Source organism: Pinus tabuliformis, chromosome 3_2, assembly GCF_031772625.1.
Source record: "Pinus tabuliformis cultivar Carrire ecotype Pingquan chromosome 3_2, CPIR1, whole genome shotgun sequence".
Taxonomy (NCBI): domain Eukaryota; kingdom Viridiplantae; phylum Streptophyta; class Pinopsida; order Pinales; family Pinaceae; genus Pinus; species Pinus tabuliformis.
In genome coordinates, this window is record NC_142302.1 from 1,255,690,398 (window position 1) to 1,255,712,583 (window position 22,186).

At 40.5% G+C, this 22,186-nt stretch overlaps 1 protein-coding gene across 1 annotated transcript in view; it reads left to right on the forward strand.

Moving 5' to 3' along the window:
• The first annotated feature begins 416 nt into the window (after positions 1–416).
• The window catches only part of EMB2754 (Vacuolar sorting protein 39), a 229,463-nt gene continuing 207,693 nt past the window's right edge, over positions 417–22,186 (forward strand). The window contains exons 1-2 of the mRNA XM_089417889.1: positions 417–1,227; positions 1,312–1,523. Coding sequence (XP_089274015.1) covers positions 792–1,227; positions 1,312–1,523 — 648 coding nt within the window. The 5' untranslated portion in view covers positions 417–791. The remainder of the gene's footprint in view (positions 1,228–1,311; positions 1,524–22,186) is intronic.

Below are 22,186 nucleotides of genomic sequence, written 5' to 3' on the forward strand. Positions count from 1 at the left end.
TTAGAATGTGAGGCTTTCAAAGACAACAGGGAAAGTTATGCAGATATTCTAACAACTAGCTTTTGGGATAATCTATTTAGCGAGGGGTTTGTCGAGAAACTGAGAGCGTTTATTGTGAAGCTTCACAAAAAAAGACTAAATACATCAACTAAATGTAGAAGCAATGTCTCCCATAAACTATCTTTAACCCAATAAAAATTAAAATATTTTTTTTTCCCTTCTTATCCATATATTATACCAAACTAATCGTATCATATATCGAACCAAACCAATGTCATTGATGACATTGATTCAAATATATATCAATGGTAGATTTTGTGGTAAACAATCCAACTAATTTAATTTAATTGTATCATGTATCTAACCAATGTCCTTGATTCACATATATATCAATGGTAGATTTTGTGGTAAACAAGCCAAAGAGAAACAAACCTCGAAGTCACAACAAAGATTGCAAAGGTGAGCCTCGAGCCTCGAGCCTCTAACCCAAAAGTAGCGTTCCCTCTGTGCTCAATAACAAAAGCAAAGCTCTCCCAGCTTTAACATATGAAGGGGTTGCTCTGGCAGTAATGAAGGGGTTGCTCTGGCAGTAAGAACGATGCCGTGAATATTTGTCACAAGCTATTTTCCGCATTTCTATTATCGATGCTCCTGTACTCTTCAATCCCTTGCCGCAGATGTATCTTTGTTCGTCACAATTCGCCTGATTTCGTGAGTCGAGGAAGGGATCAGCAGATCGAAGACTGTTCAAAGAAATTTAAGAACGGAAAAGTACTTAGAATTCAACGAAAATGGTGCACAATGCTTACGATTTAAATCAACTAGTGAAGGTTTGCCCTGCCAAGATTGAAAGCGTGGGTTCATGGGGATGCCGACTCCTGTTTGGATGCATCGACGGTTCTCTCAGAATCTACGTGCCAGAATCCATGTCCAGACAGAACATACCATCGGATGACAGCGATGGAAGTGGCATTATAACTGAGGCACACGTCTTGGAGAGAACCGTGGTTGGATTTGCGAAGAAGGCGGTGATGAGCATGGATGTGCTACATTCGCGAAGACTGCTACTTTCGCTGTCGGATGCGATAACTCTTCACAGGCTGCCGGAGTTTGAGGTAGTTGCCTACATCGGAAAGACCAAGGGCGCCTCCCTTTATGCTTGGGATGACAAACGCGGTTTTCTGTGTGTAAACAAGCAAAAAAAGTTATTCATCTATCGGTATGATGGTATGTATGTATTAGTTTCCTCTCTCAGCATTCCTAGGCATCTGGGTGATGGATGATCCATGGAAATTTGAATTGATTGATCAGGAAGCCGGGAGTTTGTGGAAGTGAAGGAATTCTCTGTACCCGACGTGGTCAAGTCAATGGCATGGTGCGGGGACAACCTTTGCCTGGGAATTAGGCGCGAATACGTTATTATGAATACTTTAACTGGAGCCTTCTTCGAGGTCTTCCCTTGCGGCAGAAGTGCCCCTCCTCTTGTTGTGTCTCTTCCCTCCGGAGAGCTTCTCCTGGGCAAGGTACTCCCCTTTCAAATTCACTTTTCTTCTGCTCTCTAAAAGTTTTTCCATTTTATAATATCAACATGGATTCTCAACCTGATTGGATGTAGATTATTGCCTAATAAATGAGGCCTACATATTCATCATAACTGCAAATTCCATAGCCACTGCCATGGCCCTGTACCCACACCGCAAATTCATTGCCTCATGCATGTAGGCGTTTAGTATGAAAAGGAACTTCTCTACTCATGTCCAGAGCTCCCACCACTACCTTACACACTAGGACTTTTACTACTGTAGCTTCTTCGATAGAGGAAAACAATGGCTTTAGACAACTTATTTGCAGAGTTGTACATAATGATTTCCTTCCATAATCAGGGTTAATGGCTCTATCTACTAACCTAATACCAGTTACGACTTTTAAGTTTTGAGCCTTGGAACACCACTGTATACTAGTGCTTGTATTTAGTTGAATATAGAATGGGAGAACATATAAGGCGCCCTGGCATGTACACTGCAGAAAATCAAGCCATCTTATATCGTACATTTGCCAAAAGATCCTTTTTATTCACACTATGTTCCTAAGATGGTGTTGCAATGATCATTGGCCTATTAAATTCATTCAATGTTAGTCTGTTGTTGTTATGACCAAAGGGTGGAAGGAGACTATCCCGTAAACAACATGGCTCAACATTATAGACAAGTCTTTGTTGGCAAGTACTGTCACAAAAAAGAAACACAAAAACACATTGTACTCCCTTTTTTTCTCTCAGGAAATGGCCTTTGGTTCTATGCAGCATTTGGCACAAGAATTTTCAATTTTTTGTTTTGATTCATCCTAAAACTGTGAATGGACTGGGAACAAGTACCGAGTGGTCATTTCCAATCTAGAACACATGTTTTCAAGGCTTTATATATATTGTTAATTCAATATTGAGCAAGTGGTTCTATGATTCTGGCTTGAAGGACTGTTTTTATGTTAATCCTCTATATTTATGCTTGGTATTTGGCAGAGACATCAAGATTTCTGATGTCCCTTTTACTATGAGGTTAGAGGTAGGTTCGTCTGCCTTTATTGGGAATTGAGGGGTTCCCTAACCTCTTAATTCATCCATCTAGACTAAAGATGCCTAGCTCTTGGAGGTGTTAGGGCATGGACTTAAGATCTTATGAGGACTTCCTCTAACAAATTCCATAATATACTTCCTTATTTCCTTCTGTCCCTTCCGCTGGTGGCGGCAGGTGACAGGCAGAGACCTGGAATACTTCTGGCATTAGATCTGTGAAACCATGGACCTCCTCTCCCTCTTCAGCTAGCAGACCGACCCCCTTGACTCTTGAGGAATTTGAGTTCTTGATCTCAATAGTGAGCACAGGATAGTTGCTCTTGCCCCCCACCCCCTAGGGCATCGGTCTGTCGTCACTAGGTTCTATTTGGTGGCCTAGATTGTTAGGAGATTATCGATAGATCATTCTAGATTTCCTTGCAGGGTTTTATTGTTTGACCCTCTCAGACCTCGACTCCTTCTTGGGGGCATTCTCAGATAGTGTATTGGCTCATTTTCGACTATCAGTGATCCTACAGGGACATTTCCATTCTCTTCCTCCTTGATGTCCGCCTCTATCTCTGTTATGGGTGGAGGGTTTCCCCCTCTCATTCTTCTCCTGCTTTTGGTGATGTGTAGCATTTTATCTTGTTATTTTTAGGGCCATGTGCAGTAGTTTAGTTTATGTTATTTTTGTTGAAAAGTGTAACTAGGTTCGGTTTTCATAATGACATGTGTAATTGTGATTGTATGTAATTGATGTAAAGAAGAAAATAAAATTGTTTTTGAAATGCTTGAATCATGGGTTTCATGATCAAGGAATTTTATTTTTAGTTAAGGTTCCCATTGTGAGCTCTTAGGATTGGTCATAAGTCATGTATGAAGGACTCTTCTTGGGCATGTTACATATGTATGTGAGTCATTGAAAAGAGTAAAAAAATCCTCCAAGAGCAAGCTCAAGATCCTCCAGCAAGTCGGCCTCAAGATGAAGTGATGAACCTACACCAAAGGACATGTTGGCCTAGATCTCAGTTAAGTCAGCTTATGTACCTGGGCAAACCACTATAAATAGGCAGCTTGGCCTTCATTTGAGAACAAGAAATTTGGTCAAGGTCTGAAGCAAGAAGAAGTGCGAAAAACACACAAGAAGAGCCTCCATCCAAGCGAAGAAGAAGAGACTAAAAGTTGGGCTATTTTGGATTTGTTTTAGGGCTATTTTTTGTCACACGTGCAAAGGGATCTAGGGTTTCGATCTACTGCAGATAGGACGAATTGCAGTGACACCAAAGTATTTAAGATTGGTATCAACAAGGTCTACTTGGAGGGCTGAGTTCACTAAGAAGGCAAGGAGGGCCGAGTTCACAAATCTCTCCATGATCTCCTCCCTCATGTAACCTAGGGTTTTTGAAGGGAAGGCCAAAAAGTTGTAGAAAGTGCAGGTGAGCCAAATTGCAGTAAAGAAGGATGAGGTTGCAGTAAGAGTGTTGCTAGGATCGAGGTTGAAGTCTAGAAACAAGCTCAAGTATAAAGGTGACTTGGTCTTGGAGGAATTTTGGTTAAGGGTCTAGGTCACGGTCTGTTGAATTTTGTAGCTTGGGAGGTACTCCAAGCCCCAGGGTCTCAGGGGTTGGAGGACAGAGCGCCACAAGGGCAGCTTGTGGGTTTGGAACCCAAGAAAGGGGTTTTGGCACCAATCGTGTTTTTGGGGCAGAACCATGATGGATTCACGGCATGTGATGGATGAGGATGATAATGCTCGGAAAGACGATTCCAACACATTGAAAATCTTCCGAATCCGAGTTGTCGTTAGAGAGATATGAATTTTTGAAGTTGACATAATTAATTAATTGTCAAGTAGGCCGACTTGATAAGTGTCACTTCAAATGTGATGTTGAGCCTTCTTACGTGTATAAATATGAAGCGTATTGAAGTCGTTTAGGCATCCATTTGTGAGCAATACATCTCCATGTGAGTTCTGAAATTTCGATGGAGAAAAGAAGCCTAAAGAATAGCGTGGAGAAGCCCTAGGAAAAACGTGAGGATCTTAGGATCGCTGTAGGTGACAATGTGTGAATCTAGGGTTACTTGGGTTGCTGTTTGGGTGTTGTTCTTGGGCTAGGTTTATAGGACAAAAGTGGAGCTAAACCGCAGTGAGGAGACCTAAAGACAGCATGAAAGAGGCTTGAAAGAGCAACATGGATTCTCTGTTTGTTGCAGGTGACATCATGGAGGAGAAGGGATGTTTTAAAGTGTGAATAGGGTTGTCTTAAGTCAGGATTAGGGCCAGCGTGAAGGGTTGTCTAGGCCGAGCAGAATAGAAGGATAACGTTGCTATTTGAGGGCGCTGTTTGGGCCTGTTGAGAAGATCGAAGTTACACCAAGTTGTTGAGCTAGGTCGAAGACCATAGCCAAGAACTTGAAGCTATTCCAAGGCAACCTTGACGTGGACAAGGCAGAGAAGTGACAACGTGGTAGAGTCTTTTCTAGGTGGACCGATGTCCTAGAAGGGTGTAGGTTGCTGATAGCGTGGAGGTTGAGGGCTGCATATTGTGCCCTAACCAGTATTGCAGGAGCAACAACTAACAAGTCAAGGACAACGGTGTTTTGGAGGGTTGTATTGGGTCAAGGCTTGACCGTGTTTGGATCAGATTGCCTTGCAGCCTGTTGGAGCCAATTGGAAGACATTCCGGGGAGGGAAGGTGTCCGCCTAGGAGAAAATTCAGCAGTGAAATCTTGGGTGTCATAGAGTTGGTTGGAGGGCAGCGAGTTGACCACCCAAAGTAGCCCTTGACAAGCTATCTTGAAGGACAAAGAGCAGCTGAAGGTTGGGTGAAGGATGGTGCCAAAGTGCAACACTTTGATGGACGAAAGTTGCTGCTAGCCTGGCAGATTGGAGCTCGGGTATTGGCTAGCCCAGAGGAGCAGATTGGATCAGCCCAAGTACACCGTGCAGAAGGATGTGCAACAGTGTTAGAGGGCAGCCCTCCTGAAGTCTCGATGTGTAGTGGCCTTGATGGACTAAGGCACTACTAGTGAGCAGAATGGGTGCGACGGACCGACAAGACAAGATACGACAAGAAGTGCTGCAGCCAAGTTTTTCATTGTATCTTGTAACCATAGACTGTTGTATTTATCAGTTTGGATTAATATAACGAAGATTGGTGATTGTACATCATTGTACAATTTTGTTTAAAACTGTGTTCATTGTGCATTGTATGATTTACTGCTTTAGATTTTTCGCTGTGCAAAGTAGTTTATGGTTGAGACTCTTGGTTTGGTAGCGTCAGTGATTTAAGACTCTAACCTAGATCCAAGGTCACAGAATTTCAACATGGTCTTGGTATTCGTCAATTGAAGTCTCTATAAGAAGAAGAATTTGTTTGGGTTTTTGTCTCAACTGGGAGAGGTTTTGGCCTTGGCTGATCGCCTACATACTATGTCTCTTGTCTCTTTATTGTTTATGCTTTGGTAGCTGTTTCATGAAGAAGAACACTATAATAATCTAACTAAAGAGAAGATTCTAATATAGGAAGTAAAAAGCATTCATAAGCAGTTATCATTAATAGAGAAATCATCTAATCTCGATGCCCTAGATTTCTCAACATGGTATTAGAGCTAAGGTGACAAAGTCAAGGAAGGGCATCTTATCAAGGGACCCTCAAGGATCAAATCTCGAAGGATATCAAAACAAAAGTCAAGATCTACAAAGAAGTGTCAGAACCCTAGATCGAAGAAGAAGTCTACACTAGAAGAAGTCTTGGGATCCTCAAAAGGCCACAAAGACCCTACTCAAGTTGAAGGAACTTACAAATCAAAGTTTCTTGAAGACTATTCATCCTAGAGAAGCAAGATTGAGGACATTGTCATCATCTTCAAAAGTTTTAAGGCAACCTCCCTTTCGAAGCAACCTCCTTACCATTGAAGAAAATCATCCAAGAAGCATGAAGACATCATCAAGAACTCATCATTGATCATCATCATCAAAGGATCTAAAGTGACCTCCTTCTTTTTGGAGTCAAGGATCACTCTTTAAGAGATCTATCTTCATCAAGGAGAAGTTCTCTATCATCTTTATTATCATCAAATTCAAGGAGGTAGCGAGTGGAAGAAGCATCTTCACAAGTAAGCATACTTATGTCTAAATCTGTCAAAATGTCCTTTTGCAAGGAAAGCAACAAATTGGTTGGGGCTTCAAACTATCTTGCATGGAAGAAGAGGACAAACCTGAATCTCATTGAAAATGAGGTTATGGATCATGTCAAAGGATCTATCACCAAACCAACGAAAGAAGATGCTCAAGCAATTGCAAAGTTTATGAAAGGGGAAGTGAGGGCTCAAAGGATTCTCATAGAATCCATCAAGGATCCCCTCATTCCATATGTATCTAAACTCGACACAAAATAAATATATGACAAATTGGTAGAGTTGTTTTTTGTAAGCACTGTAGGAGAAGTTATCTGAGATCTCTCCAAGGCAAGAACTCTACAAGCTAAGGATATCAAAAGAAGAAGGGATAGCCTCATACTTTATGAGGATATCTGAAATAAGGGATCAACTTCAAGATTTGGGAGAAATAATGCCTAACAAGGAGATGACCACTGCAGTACTAAATGCATTGCTAGAGGAATGGGGTAACTTTACTTCAAGCATTTATGGGAAGAAAGAAGCTACTCCATTCCAGGATCTATGGTCTCTATGCAAAATCGAAGAAACCAGGTTGAAGGCTAAAACATATGTGGGATCAAGTGAGCAAAACAAGCATATGCCACTATGACAAAGAGAAGAGGAAATACTAGAAAATTTTGGTCCTCAGAAAAAGAAGAACCTGGCTCTAAGGTTCAGTGCTATGGATGTCAAGAATATGGGCATTACAAAATAGATTGTCCTAAGCTAAAGAAGAATAATAACAAAAGAGGTAGAGAAGATGCCCATATCACCGAAGAAGTGGAGGTAACTGAAAAAAAGAAGTCCAAGAAAGAGGAAGTAAGAAATCTCTACTATGATTGAGATAGTCTTCCTCACCTGGTTCATTTCAAGTTCCTGTTTTCAATTTTTTTGTTTTTTTGTTTTTGGTTTTGTTGTCGTTGTTGTTCTTTAGATATGACTATGACGATTCACTAAGGAAAATGATAGAATGGATCATGGCATCATAGAATCATTACAAGCAAGAGCTTGTAGCATCATCATAGAGAAGCATGAAAGATGGTTGAAATAGAAGTCTATGGAAAGATATAGCTCTCGGTAACCTCATTAGAAGCATAAGTGGCATTTATGGGAAAAGGAAGAAAAAGTCATCTAGCACAAAACTCATCATACATCAGTCAAAAGGAAACATCTGTTGGATGAGGATACTCAAGATCCTCTATTGGAATCTTCATCGGAAGGTTCACCAATCAAAAGGAAGCAAGTGTTTCATCAAGAATTTCAACTTGTGGGAATTCATGGGATGATGGTATGATGACAAAATAGGTAAAGCAGATCAAGGAATTGAAGTTCTTTCAATCAAGGAAGCTGTTGAAGGAAGTCTAGATGACCTGAAGGAAAATGAGGCATGTATGCTTGTGTTCGATATTGTAGAGTCATGTCATATGGTTGCAGGTAACATGGATAAATGCTCTATCTCAAGAGCATGATCAAAAGAAAGGATCTCCTCCTTTGAAAGATGTAGGAAGGCATAGGTCACACATTGTCTAGATGAAATCAACATAATATGTCCTCATATGAAATATGAGGTGGTTGACAAAATTGGAGGAACTATGACTAGAAGTTCCTGGAAGGAAATGTGTGAAGAAAGAAAGGAAGAGATCATGAAATATGCAACTATGGAAAAAGGCAATCAACATCTGAGGACTGAGAGATTTGACTAGGATATCTCCATGAAAGATATGAAGACTTTGATGAAGTCTAAAAAAGAAAGAGACCCTTGACAATATATATCTTTTGGAGATGTGTCAATGTGTATGCAGGATGCTGATGCGAACTAGAAGATGTCATGATAAAAGACCATACAAAGGTAATTTTATGTTCTTTTCTTATTTTTGAATGATATCTGGATAGGCTTATGCAAGACTGCCAAGGGAAGAGCTATGGATATCTTCCACCACTGATGTCCATGTAGTAGGATGAAAGATCCTTAAGGAAACATGGCATGAAGAAGGCAGCATGGCATGAAGGAAGGCCAGATAGGAACTGATGGATCACTTTCCAATGAAAGGAATAATGACATGACTGACTCATGGATGAAAGTGATGGATGGTTTGTGCCCTACGAAGAAGTCCCAAAACATGAAGACTCCTGAATAAAGAAAATAAGTTCATGAAATCATGAGGAGGAGTTCTTCAAGCAGCTGGTTGTCCCATCATCTCCACCTAAAGAGCTGCTGTAGGTCCCTAATTAAGAGGGAGCCTGGAAATAAGTTTCTAACTTGGTAGAAACTTGGAAGCAAATTCCTAAGCCAAGAGGGAGCTTTGGTACATTCCTTTTGTAGGAATGAGTCCATTCCTTCATTGGACTAGGTATGTCCTCCCTAAGTTGAGAAGGGAGAGATAGACACATCATTCTTGTCTTCACTTGGGAAGATACAATGGAGGATTGGGTAAGCATATGACATCCGATACTCTTTGAGAATGAGTTAGGACATCCAAGATAAGACTCTAAGGGTAGTCGTAGAGGACCGATATTCTTTAAGGACTAGAAATCCAAGATAAGAATAGTCTTGGTGGAACACACTCTGAGAAACCGGGTAGGGTATGTTCCGAGAGAGACAATGATGGGGTTGTCTTTACATCATTTGTCTCGCCATCATTGTGCTCTGATCTTGTGGAGAGATAGAGCTTTTAGTCAAGGCCTTGCTATATGACAATGCTGGTTGATATGATGCTATACAGTTGGGTTACCAATCCGACTTTTCTTATGAGAATTCCTCAGATTGAGAATGACCAAGTACCATTATGGATACCTCCCTGGTTAAGAGGGAGTGTTGAAAAGTGTAACTAGGTTCGGTCTTCATAATGACATGTGTAATTGTGATTTTATGTAATTGATGTAAAGAAGAAAATAAAATTATTTTTGTAATGCTTGAATCATGGGTTTCATGATCAAGGAATTTTACTTTTAGTTAAGTCCCCCATTGTGAGCACTTAGGATTGGCCATAAGTCAAATTGAGTCAATGTCATGTATGAAGGACCCTTCTTGGGCATGTGAGTCATTGAAAAGAGTAAAAAGATGCTCCAGGACCAAGCTCAAGAACCTCCAGCAAGTCAGCCTCAAGATGAAGTGATGAACCTACACCAAATGACATGTTGGCCTATATCTCAGTCAAGTCGTCTTATGTACACGGGCAAACCACTATAAATAGGCAGCTCAACCTTCATTTGAGAACAAGAAATTCGGTCAAGGTTTGAAGTAAGAAGTGCGAAAAGCACACAAGAAGAGCCTCCATCCAAGTGAAGAAGAAGAGAGTAAAAGTCGAGCTATTTTGGATTTGTTTTAGGGCTATTTTCTGTCACACGTGTGAAGGGATCTAGGGTTTCAATTTGCTGTAGATAGGATGAATTGCAGTCACATCAAAGTATTTAAGATTGGTATCAACAAGGTCTACTTGGAGGGTCGAGTTCACTAAGAAGGCAAGGAAGGCATAACGAAGGCATAGAAGGGCAACTCTCTACATGATCTCCTCCCTCATGTAACCTAGGGTTTCTGAAGGGAAGGCCAAAAGTTGCAGAAAGTGCAGGTGAGCTGAATTATAGTAAAGAAGGACGAGGTTGCAGTAAGAACAACATTGCAGGAAGCCCCCCCCGGATCCTAGGCCGTAATCGCGCTCCGTACGGAAGCGTTCCGGAAGCGCACCAGGAAGCGCGATTCCAAAAATTCCGAAGCGCGGATCCGTTTTTTTAAAACGCTTCCTGGTTTTTAAGAAGCGTGGGCCCCGAAGCGCGCTTCGGAAGGCGCTTCGGGCCTCCGAAGCGCCACGCTTCGGGCCCGGAAGCGTGCGCTTCACGCAGCGCTTCGGGCCTCCGAAGCGCCACGCTTCGGGCCCGGAAGCGTGCGCTTCACGCAGCGCTTCGGGCGCTTTCGAAAAAACCGCGCGGGCAAGGGAAAATACCTCAATTTTTTTTTAAAGTTAACTTAACTTAGCAATGAGGGGGTGGGTGAGTTTAGGGTGAGGAATGAATAGAATAAAGCCCCCATTCATTCCTCATTTTCTCACTTTGAGTTTATGAGAGTTGGAGAAGAGAAGAGAGAGAGGAGAAGAGAAGAGAGGAAAGGAGAGGAGAAGAGAGGAGAGCTTGGAGGAGTGAAGAAGGAGGAGCTAGGAGAAGGAGGAGGAGCTTGGAGCAAGAGCTTGGAGGACTTCATCTACAAGAGCTAAAGAGGTAAGTTCAAACCCCAAACTCCCTTGTTTTTTTGAAAAAAAATTTGTATTTTTCTCCTCCCTCTCCTACTCTTTCCCATTGTTTCTACTTGCTCCTTTATTTACAGGTTGTCCACCACCTATATCCATATTCCAAGATGGTGTTCTTTTGGCTTCTATGTATCATTCCACTCTTGGTTTTAATGATGGCAAGGGTGAAGAATAGAAGGGAAGAAACAGAAGAGGACATTGGTGATGGTCCTAATAGTAGTGACCCAATGTATGATGAGGAGGAAGGGTTTGAAGAGGAAGGGGATGAACTTGAAGGGGACACTGAAGCACAAGATGGGAAAGGTACATCAACACCCTTGTGGAACTATGTGACCAAACTTGATGGGGGAAAGGGTGGTGGATCTTACAAATTTGTGTGCCCTCATGGTTGTCATGGAGGAAAACCATATTGTGGTTCATATACCCGTCTGAGGAGGCATCTTTGTGGGGTGCTGGACAGTGATGAAAAAAAGGGTTCTGTGGGGGTACAAATTTGCCCAAACATTTCAACTGAAGAAAGAAGAAAATACATCCAAATAGAGATGGCTGCACAACAAAAAAACAAGAAACCAAAAGCTCATTCTGAATCAAGTGCAACCTCTAAATTTGGTAGTTGCTCATCTCCTCATGGTACTTCTGCAACCTCTGTAGGTAGAAGAACAATAGGGGATTTCCTTAATGTTGCTGGGAGGGATGATGTGGATGGAAAGATAGTCCGTTTTCTTTGTGCTTGCGGTGTACCATTCAATGTGCTTCGCTCTCCCTATTGGCATGACATGGTAAAGGGCATCAATGAAGCCCCAAAAGGATACAAGGCCCCCAACTATGAGAAAGCTAGAACAGTGTTATTAGAAAGAGAAAAAGCTAAGGTTCAAAGAGCTTTGACACGTTTTACAAATGAGTGGGTGGATTCTGGGGTATCCATTGTATCAGATGGGTGGACAAATATTAGAAACCAACATTTGATAAATGTTCTTGGTGTTTCTTCTAGTGGTGCAGTATTTATTGCATGTCATGACTCCTCCTCCATCAGTGCAACTGCACAAAACATTGCAGATCTCCTATTGAAATCAATCAAAGATGTTGGTCCGAATAATGTGGTTCAAGTGATCACAGATAATGCAGCAAATTGTAAGGCAGCAGGAAAAATTATTGAGCGTACTCATCCAAACATCTTTTGGTCTGGGTGCCTGGTTCACACATTGAACCTTTTGATGCATGATATTGTGAAACACAAAGATTGTGGGTGGATTGCTGAGGTTTACAGGAAAGTGAAGCAGCTCATTAAATTCATCACAGGGCATACAAGGGTAAACTACTTCTATGGCACTTACTCCAAGTTGCAATTGCTTAAAATTGCAAAGACAAGATTTGCTAGTTATTACCTCACCTTTAGGCGGCTAGTGAAGGTGAGACAAGCTTTAACTAATCTGGTGTGTGCTGAAACATGGGATGAAATTAACACTGACACAGATGGTGCTAATGCAGTCAAGGACACTGTTCTTGACAGTTACTTTTGGTCACAGGTTAAATATATTTTGCAATTCACCAAACCAATTTATTACATGATCAAGTTTGCAGATTCAGATCGACCAATAATTGGGGAGGTGTATGAGCAAATGGATAGCATGTTGGGGCAGATTAAAGACATTGTTGAGCCTAGAGATACCACCTTGTACAATTATATTCGTGTAGAGGTGCAAACCGATGGGAAATGCTAAATATTCCATTGCATGCATTAGCATATGTTTTGACACCTAAATACTATCATCCATCATGGCTTTCCACACCAGCACCTGGGGGGGGAAGCAGGAGAAAACCACACCAAGATCAAGAGGTTCACCAAAAATATATGGCTGCATTGAGTAAATTAATCCCTGATGAGGAGGAGGCTGCATTGGTACGGAGACAGGTGAGCAACTATACGCTCAACACTGGTCCATTTGGGAGCATGCATGCAATTAGAGATCGAGAGACTTTTTCTGCTCTTGAGTGGTGGAACATGCATGGGGGGGGTACTCCACTTCTACAGAGTTTGGCATTGCGGGTGCTATCATAGGTGGTAAACACTTCTTCTGCAGAGAGGTGTTGGAGCTCTTATTCTTTCATCCACAGTGTTAAAAGGAACAGGTTGAGTTTAGACCGGGTAGAGAGCTTGGTTTATGTTCATTACAACTTGCGATTGTTGTCCCATTACTGTGAAGATGCAAAGTCTAATAAAGACTTGTTGATTTGGGACAAGAATCCAGAGGAGCCCAATTTGGAGGATGGAGTGTTGCGACTAGAGCAATTAGAGGATTCTCTTTTCCAGGTATGTCCATTGTGGTATGAATTTTCCAATTTTCCCTTATAAAGCATTTCTCTAATTCATGTTTTTAATTTTTTTGTTAACTAGTGCTTTTTTTTTGCATGAATTTTTTGAGCGATTCTAGGATGATGATGACCGTGTTGATATGCCACCACCCCCACCCCCATCTGGTCCCTTGGTTCCTAGGTTCCATGGTTCAACACCAACAGCAGGGGGTTCTTCTTCATCAGTTTCAGTGCCACGACTTCCACAGGCACCATCTTCTTCATTGCCACCACGTGGAGGCCCGCCACCACGTTCTATTCGTGGTGGAAGGAGGAGAGATTAGTAGATATATTCACAATCTACTACTTTTTGTCATAGATTACTCATTAGACTTGTAGACTTGTGAATTTGAATTTTGAACCTTTTTGGCTTGGCGGTGACCAAGTGACATATTTTGTAAACATTATTATTTGAATTTTGGACATGACAAATGTTGACAGTTGCTCACTTGCTAGATAAATCATAATATGCTCTATGTTTTATGTTTTATAATATGCTTAAATGTTTTATGTTTTATAATATGCTTAAAAATTTGATGTATGTTTGTAATAGCTAGAATATAGATGATTGTTGTACATACTAGTAACTACAATAGAATCATGGATGCCATATCTATCTTGATTTATGCAAAAATATGCATGTTTTCATGTCTTCTACAATTAATTTGGTATTTGGGATGTTTGTTTTGAGTATAAATGCAAAAAAAAAATATAAAAAAAATATATATATATAGCAGACGCTTCCGCGGACGCTTCGCTTCCTAGATTTTTGGAAAATGACGCTTCCGCGCTCCCGCTTCCGCTTCCGCGCTTCCGCTTCGCTTCGCAACATTGAGTAAGAATGTTGCTAAGATCAAAGTTGAAGTCTAGAAACAAGCTCAAGTATAAAGGTGACTTGGTCTTGAAGGAATCTTGGTTAAGGGTCTAGGTCATGGTCTTGGTATTCATCATATGAAGTCTCTATAAGAAGAAAAATTCGTTTGGGTTTTCCTCTCAACTGGGAGAGGTTTTGGCCCTGGCTGATCGCCTACATACTGTGTCTCTTGTCTCTTTATTGTTTATGCTTTGGTAGTTGTTTGATGAAGAAGACACTATAATAATCTAACTAAAGAGAAGATCCTAATTTAATGAAGTAAAAAGCATTCACAAGTAGTTATCATTAATAGAGAAATCATCTAATCTCGATGCCCTAGATCTCTCAACAATTTTATGTTTGACCTCTTATAGATTAGCTTATAGGAGTTGCTCTGGCACTCCTATAGTCTGTCACCACTGATTGTACCTTTGCATCCCATTGACCTACCCTTTTGGTCATTCATGGACATTAATAAAATTATGATATTACCTTATATCATCTTTAATGCCAGTAAATGATTTTTTGTGTCTATATTCCAATATTCATACGATTCAAAATTCCAAAAGGAGAGCCACCTCTTACAAATGGCATAAAGAGTGCATGTAGAGCAATAATCTCTGCCATATCCATGAAATAGTAATGAGTGTTGATTTTTGTGTAGCATAGGGAGGTATTCTTGCATGCCAAAATGCCTCCCAACTTCCAAGTTGGCCAAGGAAAATTATGAAAATGAAAATGAAAATGATTATTTTTGGGCTTCATGTAGGCCCCAAGTGTCAAGTCGGCCCCACAAATGAATGGGTGTGACCCTTGGTCAAAGTCCACCCCATTTGATTAATATAAATACACGAGACTCCTCCACTTTGACCAATTCAGACATCACATTCTCTCTTCTGATCTGATCCACATGTGTGAGAAAAAGACAAGGAAATCTGAAGTTTGACCAAGTATAGAACCTGCCATTTGACCAAGGTTGACCTTCTTCATTTGACCAAGTCTGATCTGCTTCGTTTGACCGAGAATCTTGCTGTGTTTGACCAATAATCTGACCAAGTTTGGCCAAAGAGAAGAGGCTGTTTGACCACATAATTGACTGCAGGAAGTCAACCACAGGTCCGAGTTGGCTGCAGGGGTCAACCACAGGACTGAATTTAACCGCAGGGGACAGGTTGACCAGGATGAAGAGTTGACCATAATTGACTATTTTGAAGACTTGACCAGCATTGACTAAGCTGGAATTTGACCAGGTTTGACTGGTGATTGACCTGGATTTTGGTTCAAATTTCTTGACAATTTTGAATTGTAAATGTTGCTGATGAACAATTTCTCCTTAGAAGAAAAGTTGCTGGGTTTTTCCCAAGGTTGGGTTTTCCCAAAGGTAAATTTTCTGTCTCTATTGTGCTTGGCTGTCTGTTTTCACTGCATTACTGTTGAGATTTTATGCGTGTATTTGCTTAATGATATATGTGACATAAGATAACTTGATTGGAAATCATCGGAAAGTAATTATAAGATCAAAAGATCAATTTCTACTGTGCATTATTGTAGAAAAATCAATGATATATTCTCTAAATGTATTCCTTCACTGGGAAATGAAAAGAAAATGGCAAACGATCTTAATGCTATGCATGTTGATAAAGAACATTTGTCTATCTTCATTATGACCATGGCTAGGACTACCTGACTGGTTTGGCATGTGAAAACCCATCTTCAGAAGAATCGTATCATACTTTGTGAGCAGAGAAATAATCTTCATTATTTCCTGGATAGGAAGATATACATATCTTTGTTATCCTTAAAATGTTTGCAGGTAGTCACTGTTTTGCATATTTTACGAGGTTTTAAAATTGTTCTGAGCATCATTTTATTGTCTAATCTGTATTTGTATGCTTTGGAATGGATGGTATTGTTATTTATCCCCATGCAGAAAGTTGGAAATAGTATCTAAGAGTGTAGGTTTTCACAGTTAGTCATGATTACGCTTGAATTTTCTGGAGACAAACTCTGTGCAAGATTTTGAAACGTCCAACGTTTCAAGTGGACCCTCTACCCATCATCAGGGACAAATAAGGCTGAAAAATATGTTAAAGACAAAAAATTATGGTCCTTGTGGCTTTGACCATTGAGTCTACACGGAACCTCTCCTCACTGGAATGACCCTTTTTCTTCTTTTGCTTGGAACCGAGAGATTTTTTTATATTACTACAACCCTTTATGGGGTTTTGAAAATGCATAAAATACAAACTGGGCGAGTCTGGTCTGAGAAACCAGCTCAATCCATTGTCTAGATTGTTTACAAAGAGTCCTGTACCCTAAGCAATAACATATTTTTCTCATTTCCTGTTGATTTTAACAGTCGATTAAACAAAACAGAAGGGGACTAAACAGATATGGATCTCAATGTTGATTTGGGGTAGCATCAGATGTTGTGCTCTAGCCTCAAAAATTGGTGGAGAGGCTAAGGCACATGGGATCTCCAATACCCAGAAATGGTTTGGACAGATTCTAAATAGTTTGAGAGATATTAAAATAATTAATATTTTTAATGGAGAATAAAATATTAATGTAAATTAATATAAAACTGTGTTAGAAGGGTCCAAAAGTCATGGATCAAGCCAGATCTAATCTTAGCCATTGATTAGGGACTTAATCTCGACCGTTGAATTGTCAACGAGAAAAGTATAAGAGGAGGCTTGAGGGTCACTTGGAGAACACACCGAGTTGATCAAGATTTCGATTTTCTGGGGCAGGGTTTGCTGAGGAAGTCGAAAGAGTGATCAGAGATTGCAGCTGAGGGGTAGTGAATACAAAAGTACAGGTAGAGATAGTACTAGGAGGATCAGCGCAGAATTCGGGAGAGAGGGATGCAAAGTCAGCGAAAGGTTCATGCAGAGGCAGCCAGGAGCTGCGCAGTGCCTCAGAGAGCCAACGTGGGTGACGCAGAGGCTTTAAGGGCTGACGCAGGGCAAGCCAGGGTGACACTGGGCAGACGCTGGGCTAGAAAGCGTTGATGCAGTCCCTAGCGGTTGACGTTGGGGTTTTCGTGGGGCAGATTGGAGCTGGGAGTTGTTGGAGTGTTTATCCGGGGTTTCAGCTGGAATATTTGCTTCCAAGTAGAGAGGTACTATTACCGAGATTATTCTCTGTTGGGTGAGCCAATTTTGGCACCCAAATTGTATTCAGAAACTGCATAATAATAAAACCCTCAGATAGTTGCACCTTTTTTTCCCGCATTGGGTTTTTCCGGGGACATTGGTCCAAAAACAATGGTGGCACTTGTGTGCTTGTTTTTGTTTCCTTCAGTTGATGATCTGTAATGTGTTGAGCATGTACTTATATTTATTTTCAGTATTTACATGGTAAATAACTTGTTAATTAATCAAAACACGTAGTCAGAAATAAATCAGAAAAGTACATGAAGGGTTTCTAACAGTTAGACTTAGAAATTCCTAACACTCAACTTTTCTTTCCATTTTGGTCAACTTCATTTGGCTGTATGGGCTCCTTCTCAATCAGCGATCTTGTCTTCTAACAGGTTTTCATATCTCTTCTACTTTTGATCCAGGAGAGAGATGGTTACTTGTTTGCTGACCACTGCTTCTCTCATGTAGAAGAGATTGGTCTCCATTCTGATTGGCTTTGTATTCAACACCTTATTCTGATTCAAGACATTCTCCATATTCAGTTCAGTTTGAGGCAGACATTCCCTTAAATGTTTGAGGGCCTGACAAATTTCTTGCATGCAACTAAAACAAAAATATTTATTCTTGTCCTTGAATAATTGAGTTGTTGAGACCTGAACCAATTGCCTTCCCTGTGCCCATCCTTCTAATAGCCTATGATAACAGGTTTCTCCATGGGTTGGAGCTGTATCATGGCCTTAGAGATTCCTTGCTCTGAATTTCCTCTAATGTGGTTGGTCTGGTGGCTCTTTGTGTTGACACTGCTCTCCTAGGCTCCTACACCTTTGTGGCCTTAGCTCGCTTCTTGCTGGAGTACTTCCTTGGCCTCCTTTTTCTGGTAGTCTTTGTTTGGGCCTCTTTTGTTGCTTTCTCACGTTTGGTTTTGTGGCTTCAATCCTTTTCAGACTGCTTGAGAGCGCTGCAACTCTGCTTGTAGACTTAATTTGAACTCTAAGTCTGCTTCTAGATTATTTGGAACTGAAGCAAACTTGATTTTGATTTCCATGTCCATCTGTTTTCAGAGGAAATGTTGCCATAAATGCTGATGGTATATTTGTCACTCTTGAGAAGTAAACGAGCCATTATTTGGAGAGGGGTGGTGGCATCAATTTTGCCCCTAACAAATATTCTTTTAATTTCTAATGTTCCAATGGAAGCCATAATCAAATTTGAAAGAAAAATGTATTTAAACAAAATGAGAAAACTATACAATGGACAGAGATCTCTTGATTTATCTTGCCAGTTTTCTTTCTCTTTAATGTCAGTTGGAAACCGTGTCTTTTGCAGATTTAAGTCACACTGCATGGACAAGTTTACAAGGTAGTCAGTTATCTTGTTAGTTGTTTGCATTACATGTTCACAGGCTACCTAAAAAAGTGTACTGCCTCTCTTATCTAATTCAGTTGACTGATGAGTTCCCATGAGGGATTGCCTTTGTCGTTTCTTAAGAGGTCAATGTTTTTGAGTCCCCTACAAAGATGTCTTTACTGTAACCCCTTATTAAGTTATTAGACATTCCTTTATCCCTCTTATTAACACTTTTAGCTCTGCCTGGTTACTTATTCATGTTCCTATACTCTGCACACAGTTCTAAAATATTTCCCTGGCTATCTTTAGCCACTCCTTTTCTCCTACCTTCCTCAGATTGCCTTTGGATGCCCCAGCAAAGTTTATTTTTACCTGTGGAAAGGAGATTAAAAAGGAATATGAGAAAATGAGAAGAAAGTTTATTATATTGCCTAATAACTTAGTTGAACCTGTGTATTATAGAAGTCAAAGGTAATGATGCTATCTACATGAATTGAAGTTGACACAGATGTGATTATATATGGGGTTGGGATCAAAGCTACTGTATGGGACTTAGAATAATTAGTTCACTTGTTGTGAGGCATGAAGTATAGAACCATACATGATAAGATGTAGAATAGTTCATAGAACGCAAATGTTCTGTAGAGTTAAGTTGGAAAAAACAACTAAGCGTTAGGTTATTTTTTACATACATTTTCCTTTATGAGCTATACCAATAGATTAGACTTTGACATCATGGGGATCTTGATTTATGGTGTTTGGGATAAAAAAGCAACGAAGGTCCATTTTATACTTGGATCTATCAAGCATTGAGAGGGGTCAAATTTCTTAAGGTGTAATCTTTTTTATCATTTAATTCCATGTCATGCATTAATTCCTTCATATTAAATGATAAAAAAGTTACACCTTAAAACATTTTATCCCTCTTGGTGCTTGATAGATCTGCATTTGAGATGGATCTATGCCGGTCTATTTTTTTTATATGTTGTCATGTACATATGTAGTTATTTATTTTTTCCTGTCATGTACATATGTACGTATGTAGTTATTTATTTTTTCCTGTCATGTACATTTGTACATACATAGTTTTTTTTGTCATGCATGCATTTACATACGTAGTTATTTATTTTTTGTTTATTTAATATTTTGTTGTCATGTAATGTTATCTGACAACATCTTCCCCATATTGAGCTAATATGTAATGCCCTTTTTCGAGTAATGACTACAAGGGTTGACTTAGTAGCTTATTTGATTCCCATAGGCTATAGTTTTTTTTGTAAGTAAAAGAGCTTTGTATTATAGATGAGTTACAAAAATTATGAACTTCTGAGCTTTAGAGCTCAGTAAAAACTAGCCATAGGCATGGGCTTGAAACTGAGAGAGAAGATGGTGTAGACAAGCATGAGGAGGCTTCTACTTATAGAGGAGAAACCAGAGAGCCTCCTGACAGTTACGTAGCAACAAAATAAGCATAATCATAATGAGAGACGAGAACATAGAAACATTAAATCCGCAGATAAGGCTACCTTGATGAATGCGTAATGCCCAAATAGCACCTTGGAGGGTCCTCCTAGACCATGGGGCATGGCTTGTAATACTCTGGGTCATTTGGCAGAGGGAGACCTGTGGACGCTGGATGGCTAGAAACACAAGTTGCCTCTAGAGAGGAGTGCCACCTTGACCATTGACTTTGCCACCTTTGCTGTTGGAGGGGTTCGAGCTGGTTGAGGCAGGTTTTGACTTGCTGCGAGACTGATGTCACCTAGGAAAAGGGTTGCGAGGTCTGTCATGGTGAGTTTCAGTGTGCAGTGGGAGAGCGAGGGGGAGTCATCCACGTTTCAGTAGAGGGAGACATAGAGCCCTGGAGTTGCATGCCCAGGAGGTTGGTAATGCAATGATAGGCTAAATTTGCATGATGTAGGTAAAATTCCATATCGAGAACATTGCCTTCTAGCAGAACATTGATATCTTCCTGATCCTTGTAATGGCAGCCAAGGAGGTTACGTAGAGCCCAAAGGTGGTCGCCCGTGACCTTGAGCTCCTTAGCTTCTGCGTTGGCCACCGTGTGGCAATAGTGATGTGGGATGCTGCAATCAAAGTGCTTGTCCCCTTGCCCATGACAGGGAGGGGAGGTCCGCCTCTTCCTCGACCACCTCTGCTAGATTGCTCATGTTCCCACACCATGATTGTTGTGAAATCAAATGCAGTTACTTGGATATGAACACAGTCTCCACCTTTGAGCAACTGACGAAAATGGTGGTCATTGCCGTGAACTCCAAGCCTTTTAACAAAGTTATCATCTCGCCAGATGGCAGAGTGATTGAACCTACGTTTAATGTGCTTTAAATGTAGGAGGAGGGTAGACTTGACACCATCTCCTTGCTCCAGACCCATGACACAGTGGAAGGTGTGCCAGTGGCGCCGCCGAAATTCCACTCTAGTTGTTCTATGCATTGGCTCCATGGAGGTAGTTAATGCCTTAAGCTTGCTATCTGACACCCAGATTTGAGGGGATTCCCATAGGCTATAGTTGAAAGAAGGGGATCAATTAATTTATAAATTTAGTGCCATTTCTAAGGTGATGTTGAGTAATTAAATTAAAAGGGATGTTATTTTATGACCCTTGGTATTCTAATGGGTGAAAAGTTATAAAAAGAAAATTGGAGTTCACTCAAGGTATGATTTCATTATTTGTGAATTTGATTTGGAGAGCTCTTGAGGTTTGATGTGCAGGGGTGAAACCCATCATGAGAATAAGTTTCAATGGTGAGACTAATCCACCCTAGTTGGTTAAGATTGGTTTCGGTGGTGAGACATATCCACCCTAGCCGATCTAAAGGAACAATTACTCAGATTCTTCATAGGGATTTAACGAGAAGAAGAAGATTGATTTTGCCAGAGATCGTGGAGCTTGGAGATAGAGGCAATTTATCCATTGCAGTGGTTTTGAGGTATTTTTTGGGAAGGTCTAATTCATCTTGAGGCCGAATTAATTGTGCAACTGAATATTTTGTGAGCCCAAAAATTATATTGAGAAGCCGAGTTCATCTTGGACGTTGAGTTTCATTGTGGAGGCCGAGATAAATAAGGAGGCTAAGATCTTCATTGTGGAAGGCTGTGGGGGTCAAATTAAATTGTTGGAGGGCTGAATTAATTCTGGGGTGGCCGAGTTACTTTTTGGGTTGGATTCTAGAGGCAATTGAGTTGATCATTACGACGACTGAATTGAACTAGAGGAAGCCAAATTCCCTTATGGGGTCGAATTCCCAGAGGAAGCTGAATTAGTCTCCTAGGGTCAAATTCTCTCTTGGAGGATCAAATTGATTGAGGAGATCACAACTATATTTTTCGGAGGCCATACTTTTCATCTCAGCCAAATCGTGCCAGTTGCTGAAGTAGATTCTAGGTTCCAAAAATTAATAATTTTGCATGTAAACTCTTGATTTGGTTTAATAAAAATTGGCTGAAGCATTTGGTGTCTATTTGGTGGATTTACTGCATAAAATTGATTAGCAATGGTTTCTTAATTTTA